The following is a 19,110-nucleotide window of genomic DNA, read 5'->3' on the forward strand; positions in this document are numbered from 1 at the left end:
TACGGGAGAGAAAGAGTTCACTTGTTCTGTATGTCTAAGAAGTTTTTTCTCAGTCAAGTGATCTTAAAAAACACATGAGACTCATACAGGAGAGAAACCATATCTTGCTCCTAATGTCAAAGGAGTTTTTTCTGAATCAATTATTTAAAAAAACCACATAGAACTCACCAGGAGTAGAAACCTTAATACTTGTTCTATATGTCAAAGAAATTTTTCCTCAGTCCTGATTATTTAAAAACACACATGATAACTCATACAGGAGAGAAACCCTTATCACTTGCTCTGTATGTCAAAAGAGTTTTTCTCACCAAGTATTTAAAAATACACATGAGAATCATACAGGGAGAGAAACCTATTTGTGCTCCTTATGTCAAAGGAGTTTTTCTGAATCAGGTTATTTAAAAAAGCACATGAGAACTCATACAGGAGAGAAACCTTATATTTGCTCTATATGTCAAAGAAGTTTTTCTCAGTCAGATTATTTAAAAAAACACATGATAACTCATACAGGAGAGATACCTTATACTTGCTCTGTATGTCAAAAGAGTTTTTCTCAAGCAAGTTATTTTAAAATACACATGAGAACTCATACAGGAGAGAAACCTTATTCGTGCTCTATATGTCAAAGACCTTTTTCTCAGCAATGTAATCTCACAAAACACATGAGAATTCATTACCGGGTTAGGAAACCAATATACTTTCTCTGTATATCAAAGAAGTTTTTCTGGTTCAAGTCATCTCAAGCACACGGAGAAGTGACACTAGAAGAAACTGAATACATTTTTAAATTTTTGACCAATATGATATCAACAGTCCTAGTTTCAAAAATGTTAGACAATTTCAAATACTTTCAGATTACTCACGAAAAATTCATAATATTTAGAGGGCAATTAAATGTATTGAATGCCAAAAAGTTTTTTATATTATAACCCCTCTCGCAAGAACCTTACGAGAACCCATATTGGAGAGAAGCATTCACGTCTCATGACTGCCAGAGTAGATGTTTGAGTGAGCCTCAAATGTGTGTGAAAACTCCTACTGGAAAGAAGTCATTTATGTAAAATTTGCTTGTTGGAAGTAAAAAGATTCATTTTTCAATAAACATCAGTGAAAATTAGGTGCAGTTTTATTTGATTGCTTTTAGATAAGTTTTTAGATAAGTAATCACCCGTAAAACTCACAATGTATTTGTTTTTACATTTAAATAGTCAAGTCTTTTAGAGAATCCCATTCTCTTGTATAATGTCATGAACCCATCTGAAATAAAGAGACATATGTGTTATATTCCCCAACATATAAATAAACTGTTCAAAGTAAATGTGTTAACACACTACACAACCGACCAAGGACAACAAACACAACAATACATTAACTGTACAACAAAAGACCAATGCATAAACAATCACTGTCAGCACCAAAAACCAATAACATGACAAGTAACACACCACCACAACACCAAGGAACCACAACAACTCAACACTCATCTACACACAACAGAACTCATAACGCACAACAAATTTCAACCACACATGCACAACAACCTTCAAACATACTTCTTCTTCCTAGCTTTAAACCCATTTTTTATATGGAGTCGCCCATTGTGAATGAGTCGTCTCCATCGATTTCTGTCATGTGCCTCGTTCTCTTATACCTACTTCAATACCATACAATCACGCCATCTCTTTCTTGGTCTTCCCTTCTTCCTTTCTACCCCGCACTTCATTCCCATTTCCATCGTATGTCTTCCAACATGACTTCCTCCCTTTTTTAACAGGTCCGTCCATACCATCGAAGCCTTCCCTCCCTCCTGTATTTTCTTCGATATTTCAACTACCTTTGTCGATCCTCTTATATACTCATTTCTAATCCTATCTTCCCTTGTTACTCCCGACATCCCATCTCAACATTCTCATTTCTGCTACATCCATCTTCTTCTCCTCTGTTTTTTTCCTCATACTTGCTGTTTCTGTTCCTATAACATTGGCTGGTCTGACACCATCCTATGAAACTAATTTCAATTTCAGAGGGACCCTTCGTGTCACAGAGGACCCCTGATGCAGACCTCCATTATTCCTCCTGCCTGAATTCGGTCTCACCTCTTGGTCCTGCTTCCATTATCCTCTAATACGGACCCCAAGTACTTGAACTTCTGTACTTTCTTTATTTCTTCCCCACCCAATCTTATGCTACTTCCACCGTCCTCAGTAATACTGGAACACATGTATCCGGTTTTTTATCCGGTATTCTCATTCCTCTCTCCTCAAGTGCTGCTCTCCACCTCTCCAACCGCCCCTCCAATGCCTCCCTCCCCTCTGAAACACAACACAATGTCATCTGCATATAATATGCACCATGGCACTACTTCTTTAACATCCCTGGTCATTACATCCATCACGATGTTTGAAGATGAATGGGCTAAGTGCGACCCCTGGTGTAATCAACTCCTATCTCAAATCCCTCCGTCTCTCCAACACTGCTCTTACTCTAGTATACACAGTACTGTACATCTCCTGAATAATTCTGACATACTTTTCCGGCACCATCTCCCTCAAACATCTCCATATTTCTTGCCTTGGCACTCTGTCATAGGCCTTTTCAAGGTCTATGAATACCAGATGCAGGTCTCGTTGTTTTCTTTGAATTTCTCCATTAGCTGCCTTATGCAAAATATTTCATCCGTTTGTGCCGCTTCCCTTCATAAATCCTAACTGTTCCTTCCCTATGCTAACTTCCTCTCTCAGCCTGCTATCTATTATTCTTTCCAAAATCTTCAACGTGTGAGACATTCGTTTTATACCTCTATAATTACTGCATTTCTGGACATCACCTTTACCTTTAAATATAGGTATCAATATGCTTTCCCGCCATTCTTCTGGTATCTTTTCATGTTCGAATATTTTACCATCAGATCATACAAGATGTCCTACCCCTTCCTCTCCTAAGGCTTTCCAAACTTTGACTGGGATTAATTCAGGTCTTGTTGCCTTCCCATTCCTCATTGCTTTTTAAGAACTCGTATCACTTCATCCTAGAGATCCCCATTACCATTCCCATCCTTACTTGTCCATCCTCTCTTACAAGTCTTTCATTTTCTTCATTTAGCAGTTGTTCGAAATACTCTTTCCATCTTTCAGGAGTCTTCTTCCTTTTTTATGACGTACCATTCCTATCTTTCATTTGCTTATATGGGTGACCTGTCTTTGTTCTTTTATTTCTTACTTTTGACAGTTTTAGCATCTTACTCAACCCTTCCTTGGTTCCAGTTCATTACAAACCTCTTCATATGGCCTTGCCTTAGCTTGAGCTACCAACCCTTTTACTTCTTTGTTTCTTTCTCTTAGTCTTTCTCTGTCCTCCTCCAGCTGTGACTCTTCAAATCTCTTCTTTGCCTCCCACCCTTTTACCTTCACCACTTCCCCCCACCACCAGCTCTCCTTTTCCTCCCATACTATTCGGGATGTTTCCCCTAGTAATCTCTCCTTTCTATGTCTTCTAATCACTGATGCATTATGCCTCCACCATTCTCCCACATCTTCAATTCCCAGATCAACCTCTCCCAGCACTCTTCTCCTGAAGTCTCTCTTCTTATCATTATCCCTCCTTCCAACAATTTATACCACTTGATTTTCTTTACCCCATCATTTTCGTTTCTTTTCTCTTTTCATCTTTAAATCCATACAAAGGAGCCTATGTTGGGGGGCCACGTGGCACCCGGGGATACTTTACAATTCCTAACTTCCACCAGCCTTCTCTATTGTAAAGTAGGTAATCTATTTGTGTGCAATCTACTGCCACTCCTGTATGTTAGTCAAGCTGCCCTCTTCTTCTTTTTGGAGACTGTGTTCACTATTGCCATATCGAAGGACATGGCAAAGTTTACTGTACTCTCTCCTTCTGGGTTCTCTCCCCAATCCATGTCCTCCATGCAACACGTTCAATTACATTCCTTTTCATTTCTGACATGTCCCATTAAAGTCTGCCCCCACTACAATCCTCTCCCGCTCTTCCAGTTCTTGCGTTACCTCACTCATTTCGTTCCAAAAACGCTCTTTTCTTCCTCTGTGCAGCCACTTGTGGACCCTAAGCACTAATGATGTTCATGTTTCCCTTCCATAACATATCTTCACTCTCATAATGCTGTCATTCTTTCTATTCACTTCCGTCACTGCATTCTTCATTTCCCCCGACACACCACCACAAAAGCGATTCCTACCCTGCTCATTTGCTCCACTATAGATTAGCTTGTAGCCATCCCCCAGTTCTTTGGCTTTATTACCCTTCCATCAAGTTTCCTGCACACAAAAATATCCACTCTCTTTATCCTCATCAACTCTGCCAACTCTCTTCCTCTTCCTGTCATAGACCCAATATTGAGCTGGCCTATTCTGATCACAATTTGGAGCTTGCTTTTTTAGCTGCACCTGCTCATGATGCAGTAGCCCTTGCCTTGTCACAGAGTTGGGGCGACGTGGTCTGTGCGTCGTTTACAGAGTACTTCCTAGCACTATTCTCATCAATATCATGACCTCCATTTCATTGGTTCTGCTAGGGTTTTTACGGTCAGATGCCCTTCCTGCCACCAACCCTCCCTATTTACCCGGGCTTGGGACCGGCACCCAATGAGGCTGGCTTGCCCCCACAGGTGGCTAGATTAACCTTCAAAGATACAATACCAACAATAATTCAAACAACAGCTTCAAAACAAAACTAACCACCAATAATATTTAGGCTGCCAAAAACACTTGACTATCCATCACAAGCCACAGACACCCTCACTTCTCCGACTCTAGCGTAACAGCTCACCACTGATATACACGGCAATTGCCACAACAGACACACTCTTACGACCCCATCAAACCACTCCCATATATTCCTCCACCCAATTTTGCTCTCTCTCTCATGCAACCTTGAAGACTTTGTCAAATTTAAGTCACCATTATCACTCCTCCATACCCTAACTAAGAAGTCCAATGTATGTATTGAAGTTGTTTGCTCTGGACAAGGCGCTCGTGCACGTGAGGATGGCACAGCCAGTAAAGAGACTCTTTAACCACTCTTCATACTTTGGAATTAAACTAGACACTTAAACAATGGAAGCTTTGGCTTAGAGGATTTTATATGGGTTCCATGGTAAGATGTGGAAAGTAAGCCGTATGAGAGAAGGTAGGACATGCGGGGAATATCATGTTAAGGATTGGGTGAGATTTTCTGAAAAAGAGGAGGGAAAACTGGTTATAGGATAAGAGAAAGGTTGCCATTTGCCCCCTGTACTTATTAGACTTAACTGGGATGATTCAGTGATTGTTTATTTTTTACTATTGCAATACAAAGGCCCACAGTTTCTCCTCTGGCATGGGACGTCAAAGGTGTGCGTCTCACAGCCAGACTGCATTGGATGCTTTCCTCTCCACTTCACGGGCCTGACTGGCCTCACTTAGCTCCGTTTTCACTTCAGCTATCTGGGCTCCAAAAATGGTGGGTGTCCGTCAGTCAAATGACACTGTTGATAAGCGTAAAAAGACAGAGATCTCATGGCAGCAAAACTAGGATTTCATATACGAAACTTACCCAGTAATTACATAGCTATTAGTTCCACCTGTGCATTACCTTGATTTCAAAATTCGTGGGTAATATTTTCAAACGTCTGAGTAGGTGATTAGTTCTGTACACTAGTGGGAATATTAGGAATGACTTTAGCAAAGACCTTATTCTGGTCCTGCTGGGCCCAGCATAAACACAGAGTACTGGCAGCAGCTTATTCATTATTTTCAGGTTAATCTGGATTTCGGTGATGTACACATCCACTGAAAGCTTATTAGTGAGGGCTGTAAGCAAATGATGGGGACGAGTGGACAAAAACACCCAAACTTTGTGGAGATTTTGTTGGGTCCCAGATCAACAATTTTTTTAAGTGTTCCACTAAATCAATCTTAGCTGATGCTCTCACATGACACTAATAATAAAATATGACACGACAAATATAAAAAACTCAACAAAAACTTTGACTTGCTAATGGGTTCATCTTTATGATCAATTTGCCTTATTTCGACAAAATTAAAGACAGAAATCTAAATAGGCTGTCTACAAAGAATTTGCACGAAAGAAGAAAGATGAAGAACATTTTCAGAAGTGAGTATGTGTAATGCAATGAAAATGGCATTTTATCTATGCAGATTATGGTTGACTTACTCATATACATTTGCTTTTTAAAACATCTCTCTGCAAGCAGGTAATGCTCAATCAAATTTTTTACATGCAAACCTAAGTAAACCTGTTGAAAGAAATTCATGTTATCTTTCACCGTAATCGTTGTGCAATTTTGACTCAAATTATCATCCCGTTATCAAACCAAGATGCTGAAAACAAGATAAGAGTGGTATCAACACTTGAAAACTGTAACTACTGTAAATTCAAAAAACCACCACCATAAATTTAGGATAGCATAGTTATCATTAGGTGGTATAATAGATGCCATCACATTCAAACTAGCAAGGTACAAAAGGATTAAAGGCTTAATGTTCAGTCACTGAGCAGCAGCTTTGCTGCAAAACGTTTGATTTTGTCAAGTCAAATGTTTTCATGAAATTGAGATCTATTTCTTCATGCGGTTACACTGGGATTTTTTACAAGAACGTCTTCCAGTTCAGCAAGCAGCAGCTTTGCAGCTACACTTGACAAGTTTATTACATATTTAGGAAGCAATTGGTAAAGTTGTCCACAATGGAATCCAACAACAATTGGTGGCGTCCATTATCCAGCCCCATATTTCTGGAGTTGGTATTTACTGCCGAGATTGATCGCTTGTTTTCCAGACTGCAGCCTGGTAGACACAACGTTTTGTGTGTTGTTGCAGGAGGGCACTTTATGTGTGAGAAATAGTGTCCATGGTTTTGCTTTTATGGTAAAACACTTCCTTGCGTGCCTCATTTAACAGTCCTCAGTCCTCTTGTTTTCTGGTACATGAGTATGGTGAAGTGCTCCAGAAGTTTGAGGTTCTCATCAATGACGTCCTTCTTTTTCTTTGAAAAGGTGACTGGCGATGTCACTGAAGGCCTTGGTTACATTGGGGAAAGATTTCAAAGTCTTCCAGGCACACCTTTTCCCTTTCCAAGAAAGGCTGATACTACTGTATTGCAGCCTATGCTAAAGGAGTTTTTCCCTATCTCATGTTCTCAAAAGGCACATGGAACCTCATACTAGATGGAAAGTATTTATATGCACTGGGTGTCCAAGTAGACTTTTCATTATGACACCCTCAAAATGTACATGGAATTCATATAAGAAAAAAAGACATTTTGCTGTAAATATGTTGGGGTGTCCTCATATCTATTTACTAATGAGGCACCAAGTTGTTCTTTTGATCTGCATCGCAGATGTCGGTTGGTAAACACCACGCCTTCTTAGCTAAGTCTCATTCACTGTGATGATATTTTCTAAGTTTCGTTCAATAGCTTCTTTCTGGTATGGAGGTGAAGATGTTGAAACTCATAGTATAAAATATAAGTTATATTTAACTAGTTACATCACTGGATAGATGCAAGAAGGTTGGTTAGGTCTTCAAGCTAAGAGTAGAAGGTGAAGTATGAGATACAATTCTGTTTACAAATCATAGGAGAGCAAACACTGGCTCGATATGCATACATACAAACTAGCATACGAAACTAGGTTGGTCACGTAGGCCACACAGCCTTGTGAGAAGGTCAACATGTTTTCTCAGAGGAGGCATTGGTGACGTTACATTCAGCAATGTTAATGATGACTCCAGGTGTCCACACACCAGGACGCTTCTTCAAAGCTTCGTCCTTCGTCAAACTTCTGCTTTACCTCCTTGGTCTCTGGCTTATTGCTCATCTTGTACATTACTCTTTAGAATGTTAAAATACATTCTTTATTATCTGTAAACCTTACATAATGCTCGGTCGGCTACAAAACCAGACACAAAATAATAGCCAGGGCAGAAAGTTTGACTTGCATTTGATATGTAATAGTGTGATTTTAGATATAAATGCAAAGATGTGGTAAACATATAATTACCAGCAAAGTGTTTAAGAAAATGATATCCAACTGGGTATATGTAAAAACAGATATATAGAAAATACTTATAAGGAAAAAAAAATACATGGAGTACATAAATACAGATCCACGTATAAGGTGTATGTATATGGTATAATACTAAATACTAAGGATCACATATGATATATAATGATACAGTTATATACTGCTAGTCATGAGGATACATATTCAACAGAAAATACTAACGTACTTCTGATGGTTGCATGACATAAAGATTATATGTTAAAAATCTTATATTGATAAAAAATAATGGTACCAAAATGTGATAAGATACAAGGTAACAGATTGAGTATAGGTGTTACCTGATTTGTTTATTCAAATTAATGTGATTAATATATGTGCACTTTATATAGATTCCCAGTGCGTACACACACAGATATATTGATTCATTGTTTATCTTCAATATGCTTCAATTAGGTGTGCTACTAGATATAATGGTTAAGGAAGATTATATTGTATATAATTAAGATTCTCATGCTTTACATATGGAATACTTTGTCAAGGAGGTTTCTACTACACATTTAGCCAGCGTCATAAACAACTTTTCACACAGTTCACAGTTCCAAACAACCTCCTCGAGTCAAAAGAAATGGCCAATTTGAGATGGCTCGAAAGTAAAATGGCTTAAGGGCCACTGGAAAATTGTCTGGGGTTCGATGTTCTATTGATTAGCCATACTTGTTCTCCTCATCCTACGCCAGGCAAATACATTCAGGATGACCAGAATCACTACCAGCACGAGAGTCATAGCCAGCAAAGAGTAGAAACGAAGATCCTCCTTGGCGTCGTAAGCGTGGGAAGTATGGTCTGTAGTAGTCAATTTCGACAGCTGCTGGGCCACCTTCGCGTTAAAAGGCAGGGGAAGTGCTGGGATAAGGGTATTGGTCCAAGAAAAATTTGTGGAATAAGCCCTCTCTCTAATGATGGTGCTTATTCCACAAGCGGTGTAGTTGGTCGTTGCTCCACTGCAGCTGTCCGCAGTGACGAATAGTCGTGAAGATGCAGCTGATCCGTCCGGGCATGCGACATTAAACTCTTCGACTGCGAAGCATAGCCATGTTCCGTTATTCACCCTGTAAGTGAACTTATTCTCGTCAAAGGGGTAAAGTAGATTCAGACAACATTCAAGCATGTGAGGGAGAGAGCCATTAAGGACTAGGACCTAACTCACATGAATTTGCTGATCTATTATGGAATTCAAAGAGTCAGCTGTACAAACTTTATTACCCATGGTATTAGAACAATGAGCGAACCGATCTAGGTCTCTGACGATCGAAAAGTTTCCTTATTAGGGGAAATTAATACGTAGCCAGACAAATTCGATATTACTGGTAATGAGCTATTAGACATGTAAGTAGGGAACAGAGCTATTTTGTAGGATTTCCAGGCATCAGAAGAATCGAAGGGGATATTAATCATGATTCTGTAACTTTCTACGCTTACTGAAATTAAGCTTTAATAAAATTCGATCTTATATGCATCTAACAAAGAAGCATAACCAAGTTTCTCATGCGCATTCTCTAAAGTTAATGTTGAGTCTTTGATAGGTAAGAGATGTGGATTTTTCAATAAAATGTGAAATTTTTCATTTTCATTGGATATTGATCTACCTTCAAATTGTAATATGCTAATGTTGCAAGTAAGTATTGTAAATCCATGATCTGATTTATATTACTGGAATGTTCATTCACCAATGTCATAAGCTGATTTATTGACTCTAATTGTCTGTGCAGTTCAGTGAAAATTAATTCATTTTGATGTTGTAAAAATTCATTCGCTTGTTCTGTTCATTAATTTCAAGACGATTTGAAATCCCCAGACCTAAGCTTGCAACGGACCCAAAGATATTGAGCCTCGTGCGCGAATAACAATGGGTTACGCCGTTCTACTGTTGTTGTGTCTTCTGGTCCACATAAGGAGTTTCACGAGCTAAGCATTCTGCTTCAGCTGTCTTTGTTTTGCAAATCAAAAGATAACATCTCTGCTACACTCAAAGTCTGTGGCAGCGGATTCTCTGGGTTGAAAGGAAAATGACGATTGTGCAATGATTCGGTGATTCAGCAAAATGCAATAAGTCACCTTTTAAGATTAATGACATCATTTTCTGGCAAGAAAATCACTCGCAAATCTACTTCAAGAATTACGTTGCTCGCTGTAAATCTATACGTCCTTAGTTCTTTCAATGATAGAGCCATGTGTAAATTGGATATTTTTTTGTTTTAACACCCCTCCCACACAAGAAAAATGTCAGAACAAACACTACCAATCCGAACAATATAAGCTTCATGTTGGAAGCCTGCAAATAGTGAAATATATGTAATTACTCATGTTAAATTAGCTATTTCTTATTCAAAACTAATAAGATACATTTTCATACAAATTTTTTATATACTTTTTTTACCATGTAAGTTTATATATAGGTATACATATTTTCCTCTCCTTGCCTTTCTTTCTTCCCCTTTTCCATTAGCTATGAACATGAGCCAATGGGATGGTCCTTATGGCAGTAGGTTGTGATGTGTTTTGAACTTTTAGCTTATTTGAAGTTAATATTTCTAGAATACAAAACGGACCTTCAAACTTAGGTGTTAGTTTATAGTTCAAACCTTTGCGCACATATATTTGGATATAGATTCAATCACCTACTGCATATGGTTTGTTTTGTTTAGCGATTTTTATCGTGATCCTTTTCATTATGATTTGTGCCCTCTCTAAATTCTTACGAAGTATATTTTATCGGCTTACACTTGCATCCATAACATCCCTTAGGGAATTTGATAAATTAGTGGTAGGCTTAAGGATATGGAAAGGCGTCCTAGCGGGAGTGCCGTATAAGGCTTCATGCGGTGTCATTTTTATAGATAATTGACATGAATGATTAAGAGTACTTAGAACCGCAGGGATGGCAATATCCCAGTTGGGATCCATTCCCCCAAGTGTAACTCGTGGGACATTTAACACCTTCCTATTTACCTTACCAATCTGTTTGACTCTGGGTGATAAATCAGGTATTGATTTTCTTAATGCAAGGAATTCACACAACGAGTTAAGGAAATGATTATTGAATTCTCCACCCGAGTCAGAGATTATCATGTGTGGAATTCCGTGTTTACAGACGTAGCACTTGTTGAATTTCCTAGTTCATTCAATTTGCTGTTTTTGTTTTTAGTGCTATCAATTCTGTATATCGAGTCAAGGCATCTATTAACACTAAGAGGTGCTTATTTCCTCTGTCAGACTCGTAAAACCCTGTTAATAAATCTAAGTGTACTCTTTTAAAGGGTTGGTTTGGCACAGGATAGGCCCCTAGACTGACAGGTGTCTTAGTGTGTCCCTTGTTTTCATGACAAATGTGACAATTAGTTATGTGTTTTTTTATATCTGTAAGCATTGCAGGCCAGTAAAATAGTGATTTGGCTTTCTGTGACATGATAGAGAACCCTGTATGACCATGTAAGGGATTAGAATGCAACCAGTTTAGGACGATTGGGTATAAGAGAGATTGGTACTACTACCTGGTCGTTAGTCACCTGCGGTGTGCTTCGGGTTTTCCTCATGACGGACCTACACAGAATATTACCTTTGAATATTCTTTTTCCTTAGGGTTTCCATTCAAAGCATCTATTATTTTTCTTAACTACTGATCTTTCCTTTGTTCAATCTACCAGTTCAGCACTCAAACCCGGGTCTTCAATGTGCGCGATCGCTTGGCTTAGGATATGTTCTTGTTCATATACAGTTTTAACAATGGGCACGGATGTTGCAATATCTTCTAGTTCAGCTAATGGTTCCATACAGGATGGCGTGGGGTTGTGGGATAATGCATCAGCTATGATATTCGCTTTCCCAGGTAGGTATCCTATCTTGGCTCCAAAGTTCTGAATAATCATATGCCACCGAATTCTTTTGGGACTGTGATTAAAACCTTTGAAGAACTCAGTGAGGGGCTTATGGTCAGTAAGGACCTTAACAGGATAGCCATAGATTATGAACTTAAAATGTACTAGTGAGTTAATGATACCTAGCCCTTCCTTGTTTATAGCTGCATATTTGCTTTCAGAGGGCTTCAGTTTACATGAATAAAAAGCTATAGGAAAGAACTGTTTATCATATTGCTGAAGTAGTACCCCTCCTATCCCTTGGTCTGAGGCATCAGTTGCGATAAAGAATTCGTTTCTGAAATCAGGAAATTTTAAAATAGGTGAACTGCACAATTTCTCTTTCAAGGTATTGAACGCCTGTTGATGTGTTTCAGACCATATAAAATCTACGCCCTTCTTTGTAAGATTTGTTAAAGGAGCTGCTATGACTGAATAGTTGCGTACAAACCTTCTATAGTACCCACTATAGCCCAAAAAATATTTGTATCCCCTTTACATTAGTAGGTACCGGAAAATTACAGATAGCCGACTCCTTATCATGGACTACCTTAACACCTTGACTAGACACCGTAAAACCTAAATAGAGTAGTTCTGTTTTAAAAAACTCAAACTTCGATATTTTTACTCTCAGATTGTGTTGCCTTAGTCCCTCTAGTTTATGCAAATGTTCTTCAAAGGTATTAGAAAAGATTACAAGATCGTCCATATAGGCATGAAGGGTATCCCCTAACAAGTCTCCAAACACTATATTAATCATTCTGGTGAATGTAATTGGGGCGCAACGTAAACTGAAAGGCATACATAAAAATTCATAGTGTCCCCTGGCAGTGCTGAAGGCGGTGTATGGCGTACTCTCTTTAGCTAAGGGTATCTGGTGAAAGCCTTTAACTAAGTCCAAGCTGGTGAAATATTTGTTCTGACCTAACAAGGATAAGATATCGTCGGTACATGGCACTGGAAAACAATCAGGAATCGTTTCCTTGTTTAAGCAACGGAAATCTACGCAAATACGCCAAGTCCGATCTTTTTTGGGTACGACAATTAAGGGAAAATTGTAAGGGCTATTCGATTTCCTAATGGCTCGTTCTTCTAACATCTTGTCGACTTCGTCATTTATCTCATTCTGAAATTTCATTGGGAGTCTATACGAAGGTACGTAAATAGCTTTATGTTTGTCCTTTAACCGCATTTGGTGTTCAATGACATCCGTTTTCCCTAGAGATCCCTCGCTAGAGGAGAAAACATCATGACATTTAGTTAAAAAATATAAAATAATTCTGCTGGATCTCCACTTCTAGAATGTCTTTATTATTTTACTTTTGATAGATTGTAAGAGGAATTCGTCAACTACAGGTTGAGCGTGATTAATTTCAGCAATGATAAGAATGCGATATTTATACACTTCCATATCCACTAAATGTAGATTTTTGTGGATTACCAGATTGGTATTCAAATGGTTATGGACTTCAATGTTAACTTGTTGCTGTGAGTCAACAGTGTATAATGCTTGTGTCACGGAAAGTCCGTTAATTTTCAGAGTGTCAGGAAGGATTAAGATTTCGATCCCGGCAAAGTCTTCTTTACACGACCACCAAATATTCGAGGGTGCATTCAGCTCGAGAGTTTTGCGTGCAAGCTGCTATTACGGTGTGCAAGAATCTGTTGGGTCGCCTGTATATCTTGATTCATGAGACAAGTGATTGGTTCCTCAATGTACGTTACTGTTTGATTGTCTGTCTCTTTTTTGTCCAAAATGGATTTTGATGTGTTAGAAGATTTATAGAATTTTCCTTTGATAAACACACCATGTTTGGCAGGAGCTAAGATAATGTTTTGAATGCCTATAGATGGGTATCCTACAATTACAACTGGACACATATCAATGTGTTGTACAACTGTAAAGGTATCAGTAAGTGTGCACTTACCCACTTTGTACTGAATCTGAGTTATGCCTACAACACTTAGTTCGTTATTGCCGATTCACGAAAGTCGTACTACGGACTTCTCAATAGGGAGTTCAAAAACAACAAACGGTGAGTCTGTAGGTCCATGATATTACGTGGACTTCCGGAATAAAAAACAATGTAAATGGCTGATATTCTAAATTTACAGCGAGCAAAGTAGTAGCGTGAATTCAATGAAAATCTACAGGAACCTGCACTGATTTTTTGGATACGGTCATGTGATTTATTGGAAAATTCTGGGTTTCACATAAGTCTTTTAGGTGATTAAATTTATATTTTAATTCAAAAGGTGTTGTTATGAATGACCCAACATCACTCTCCCCCCCGCTGGTATTTGCTTTGCTCTGAACACTCAGAAAATGTGACTGACTGACTGTTTTGGCTAGACAGCCCAGGAACTGAGCTCCCTGAAGCCCGATTTGCTTGTTTCTGATTCTGAGCAGAGTTACTGTTTACTTGTTTCTTTTTGTGGTAATGTGGATTTTTCTTCTTATTATCATTGGCAACGTTTTGTGTGTTTTTAGCATTCCCCTGTGCTGATTGGCAAAAAACAAACGAGCGTAAGCATGACTGAGCTATTAGTGTCTGATATCATATGACCCAATCTTTTACAATTAAAACAAGTTATCCCTGCGTGTTATTATTAACTACATTTACTTGCTGTGGTTTACTTTCATTCTTTGCAAAAACTTGAATAAGTGAGAGGTCTAGGTCTGCACATTTAGACATATGTTTCTTAATTTGTTTGTAAATGTCCAATTCCGTGCTATCTGGCAATAGCTCTTCATCAAAACACCGTACCAAGGCTTCTGGTAACATAGCTGTTATGAAGGTTAAGTATGTTAGCCTAATAAAATTCTTTACAGTCATTTCCTTCCCCGTAACCCAACTAGTAGATTTATTCAAGTTATCCAGATATTCAACCCGTCTGCAATTAGTACCGCCCTGTCCACCATGTTAAGTTGAGTCGTAGAGATCAAATTAAGGATATTCCTCAAGGCTAGAACCACATCCAAGGCCTATTCACTGTCATATACGGAGCGCAATTTAATTTTAAATTCATCCCAAGTATTTGCCTCTTGGAATGAAAAACCTCTCAGATAAGAACCCGTATCCCCTTTTGCAAAGTCAATGAAGCTTTTAGCTTCCTGTAACTGTAGGGACAGTACAGTGATGCATTTTGCTTTTAAATGAGCATCCACTGATGAGATCCATGATTCTACGCACTGGGGCAAAAATCCATTAACACGGCCTAGAAAGGGAATAATTGCCGACCTGGCTCTAACTAATGTTACCACCGGGTTACTGGGTGTGGGGATACTGGGTGGGGGGTTAGCCATCTTTGTTTTGTGTTTCTTCCTATCACTATGATTCCTAGCAACCCTATCAAAATATCTGTAAGAATACACACTTCCATTGTGTAAACGCATATGCAATATAAAAACAATGTGTCACAGAAATTGACAGTGTCCCCCAAAATGATAAAAGTAAGCACACAAGATATGATAAAATATTTCAGGAGAACCTCCGAAAAAAAAAGGTTGGCAAAAACCAAAGATAAAAGACCTGCAGGGACAAACAACCAAAGATGAAGATAGATTTGTGCAAGAAAGTAGGATTAAGAATGTCTCGTAACTCATCCCCAGGAACACCGAACACTCGACCTGCGTAAGATGAACACCCAAAGTTACACACCGAATGAATAAAAAGTTGTACTTAGCTGATATTTAAGGGGAAAAATCTCCGGTGTTTTCATGATGTCATGGCTCGTCTCTTCCGTCAATGCTCACGTGCGACCCAGTTCTTAAGCTCTCGTTGAAATTGTGCGCTGGGTTGTTGATGATTCTCTGTGGAAGACATGTCCGGCAGGAGTTTTCGAAGTTCCACGCTGTCGATGACGTCCAACATACGATGATTAAGCCACTAATATATAATATGTAGGCTTTATATATTTCATTAACGATGCGCATGGTTGAAGGTCGTCTCCGTATGATCAGGCTAAGACTCGTGGTGCCATCAGCACCATTACCTGAGACACAAAGTTGATTGTAGATTCTCTCGTCTCAGCACTGTAGTTTTCCGATGTTTAATATGTTTGAATTCTGCTTCTAAGATTTGTAAGTCTTCGGTAGATATACCATTGTTGTTGGGTTTTTCGCTGCCATTGTTGGGCTCTTCGCTGCCACCATTGTTGGGGTGTCCTTGTATCAATTTACTAACGAGGCACCGAGTTGTTCTTTTGATCTGCATCGCAGATGTCGGTTGGTAAACACCACGCCTTCTTAGCTAAGTCTCATTGACTGTGATGATATTTTCTAAGTTTCATTCAATAGCTTCTCTCTGGTCTGGAGGTGAAGACATTGAAACTCATAGTATAAAATATAAATTATATTTAACTAGCTACATCACTGGATAGATGCAAGAAGGTTGGATAGGTCTTCAAGCTAAGAGGAGAAGGTGAAGTATGATATACAATTCTGTTTACAAATCATAGGAGAGCAAACACTGGCTCGATATGCATACATACAAACGATAAGCATACATACAAACTATCATACGAAACTTGTGAGAATGTCATGTTTTCTCAGAGGAGGCATTGTTGACGTTACATTCAGCAATGTTAATGATGACTCCAGGTGTCCACACACCAGGACACTTATTCAAAGGTTCGTCAAACTTCTGATTGACCTCCTTGGTCTCTGGTCTATTTCTCATCTTGTACATTACTCTATAGAATGTGAAAATACATTCTTTATTATATGTAAACCTTACAAATAGATTTATAATACTCCTAACTCATGAAGGAGAAATAATGTTCATTTCATTGTCAAAATTAGAGTAAGTCTTGAATTTGTGGTAAAGGTAGAAACTGCTGGTTGAATTGTCAACCAACTTTGGCCTGAATAAATTTCTTGATTCCAAACAAAATCCAAGGCTGTTGTATTTCTTTTGAGACAATTTGTGTTCAAATGATCATTGCATTGTGATATTTTTTTCCCAGTAAATGCTAGTTTTAGAGTTGAAATAAGCACACTGTAAAACATGATATTATTTTGAATTTTTAATATTTCGTTTTTTATGAACTGCTTTTCAAAAAATGTTTTTCATAGATTTTTTTGAATTTTATTTCAGAGTGTTTTAAACAGAGGAAAATTTCATCGGATCCTAGCTAGGATAGAGTATTGTAAATGGAACATCCTGTGGAAATGCTGTTAATCAAAGAAGAGAAGGAGAATTTGGAGGAGGATCGTTTTGAAAACAGAGATGAAGAGACTTTATTTGCAGACCCCTTAGAAGTCAAGGCAGAACCAGAATTTTTTGACGAAAGGGAATTTGTTGTGAATTGTTCATCCAAATCTATTATGTATGAGGACAGCTCTCCAAGCTGTGAAGATGAAATTGGAAAGATCTGTATTGCAGAAGAAAATAGACATTTGGGTAGAACAGAAGTATTTTCAAAGAGATGCAACGCAGCAGGGAAGCGAATAACTTGTGCTGAATGCCAAAGGACATTTTCACGGATGTGCCACCTAAAATCCCACATGAGATCTCATACAGGAGAGAAACCATATACTTGCTCTGTATGTCAAAGAAGTTTTTCTCAACAAAGTCATCTAAAAAAACACATGATAACTCATACAGGAGAGAAAGAGTTCACTTGCTCTGTATGTCTAAGAAGTTTTTCTCAGTCAAGTGATCTTAAAAAACACATGAGAACGCATACAGGAGAGAAACCATATACTTGTCCTATATGTCAAAGGAGTTTTTCTGAATCAGGTTATTTAAAAAAACATATGAGAACTCATACAGGAGAGAAACCTTATACTTGCTCTATATGTCAAAGAAGTTTTTCTCAGTCTGATTATTTAAAAAAACACATGATAACTCATACAGGAGAGAAACCTTATACTTGCTCTGTATGTCAAAAGAGTTTTTCTCAACCAAGTAATTTCAAATTACATATGAGAACTCATACAGGAGAGAAACCTTATTCGTGCTCTATATGTCAAAGACCTTTTTCTCAGCAATGTAATCTCACAAAACACATGAGAATTCATACCGGGTAGAAACCATATACTTTCTCTGTATATCAAAGAAGTTTTTCTGGTTCAAGTCATCTCAAAGCACACGAGAAGTGACACTAGACAGAAACGGTATACATTTTTGACAATAGGATATTCTCCAGTCCTAGTTTCAAAAATGTTAGACAATTTCAAATACTTTCAGATCACTCACGAAAATTCATAATATTTAGAGGGCAATTAAATGTATTGAATGCCAAAAAGTTTTTATATTATACCTCCACTCGCAAGAACCTTACGAGAACCCATATTGGAGAGAAGCCATTCACGTCTCATGACTGCCAGAGTAGATGTTTTGAGTTGAGGTGCCTCAAAATGTGAAAACTCTTACTGGAAAAAAGTCATTTATGTAAAATTTGCTTGTTGGAAGTAAAAAGATTCATTTTTTTAATAAACATCAGTGAAAATTAGGTGCAGTTTTATTTGATTGCTTTTAGATAAGTTTTAGATAAGTAATCACCCCTAAAACTCACAATGTATTTGTTTTTACATTTAAATAGTCAAGTCTTTTAGAGAATCCCATTCTCTTGTATAATGCCATGAACCCATCTGGAATAAAGAGACATATGTGTTATATTCCCCAACATATAAATAAATGTTAAATAAATGTGTACACACTACACTTCTCTCTTTTCCAAAAGGCAACTTTTCCTAAGTCTTTTTAAAGGTACTGTACCTTTTACGATGGGCTTGTCTGACCTCAAGACCTCCAAAGCCGTCCTGTGTCTTATCTCTGACAAAAGGAGTGTCTCACCTTTTCTCTAAGATCTCGGGCGGTTGGGCCCATCCATTACATGCACAAACCCACACACACATCTGGTCACGCCTTAAAATGGCATAGCAACTGAGAATCTCACCCAGGCTGTAAAAGGATCATCAGCCTTTTATATTGCATGATCATCGATTCAGCACCCTTCAAGGAATCCAGTGTTTGTCGCTAGGCCCTCTTGTCTCTAAGCAAAGAAAGGCGAGATCTAACAATTCACTGATATATTTGCTTTTTCTTTTAAGATATATATTATGGATCTCGTTGTATTTATGGCAGTGATTTTTTTGGATAGGTTGCGAAAGGTTCCAGACGAGGGGACAAGGGGGTCCAGTCACGGCCCA

General features: G+C 38.2%; 1 protein-coding gene across 1 annotated transcript; it reads left to right on the forward strand.

Annotated features, from left to right (window-relative positions):
• Positions 1-16,826: 16,826 nt before the first annotated feature.
• On the forward strand, positions 16,827-18,419 carry LOC135211963 (zinc finger protein 239-like). Its single transcript, XM_064245216.1, has one exon. The coding sequence runs from the start codon at positions 17,107-17,109 to the stop codon at positions 17,983-17,985; it is 879 nt and encodes a 292-aa protein (XP_064101286.1). The 5' UTR covers positions 16,827-17,106; the 3' UTR covers positions 17,986-18,419.
• Positions 18,420-19,110: the final 691 nt, after the last annotated feature.

The sequence above is a fragment of the Macrobrachium nipponense genome, chromosome 40, assembly GCF_015104395.2.
Source record: "Macrobrachium nipponense isolate FS-2020 chromosome 40, ASM1510439v2, whole genome shotgun sequence".
NCBI classification, from domain to species: domain Eukaryota; kingdom Metazoa; phylum Arthropoda; class Malacostraca; order Decapoda; family Palaemonidae; genus Macrobrachium; species Macrobrachium nipponense.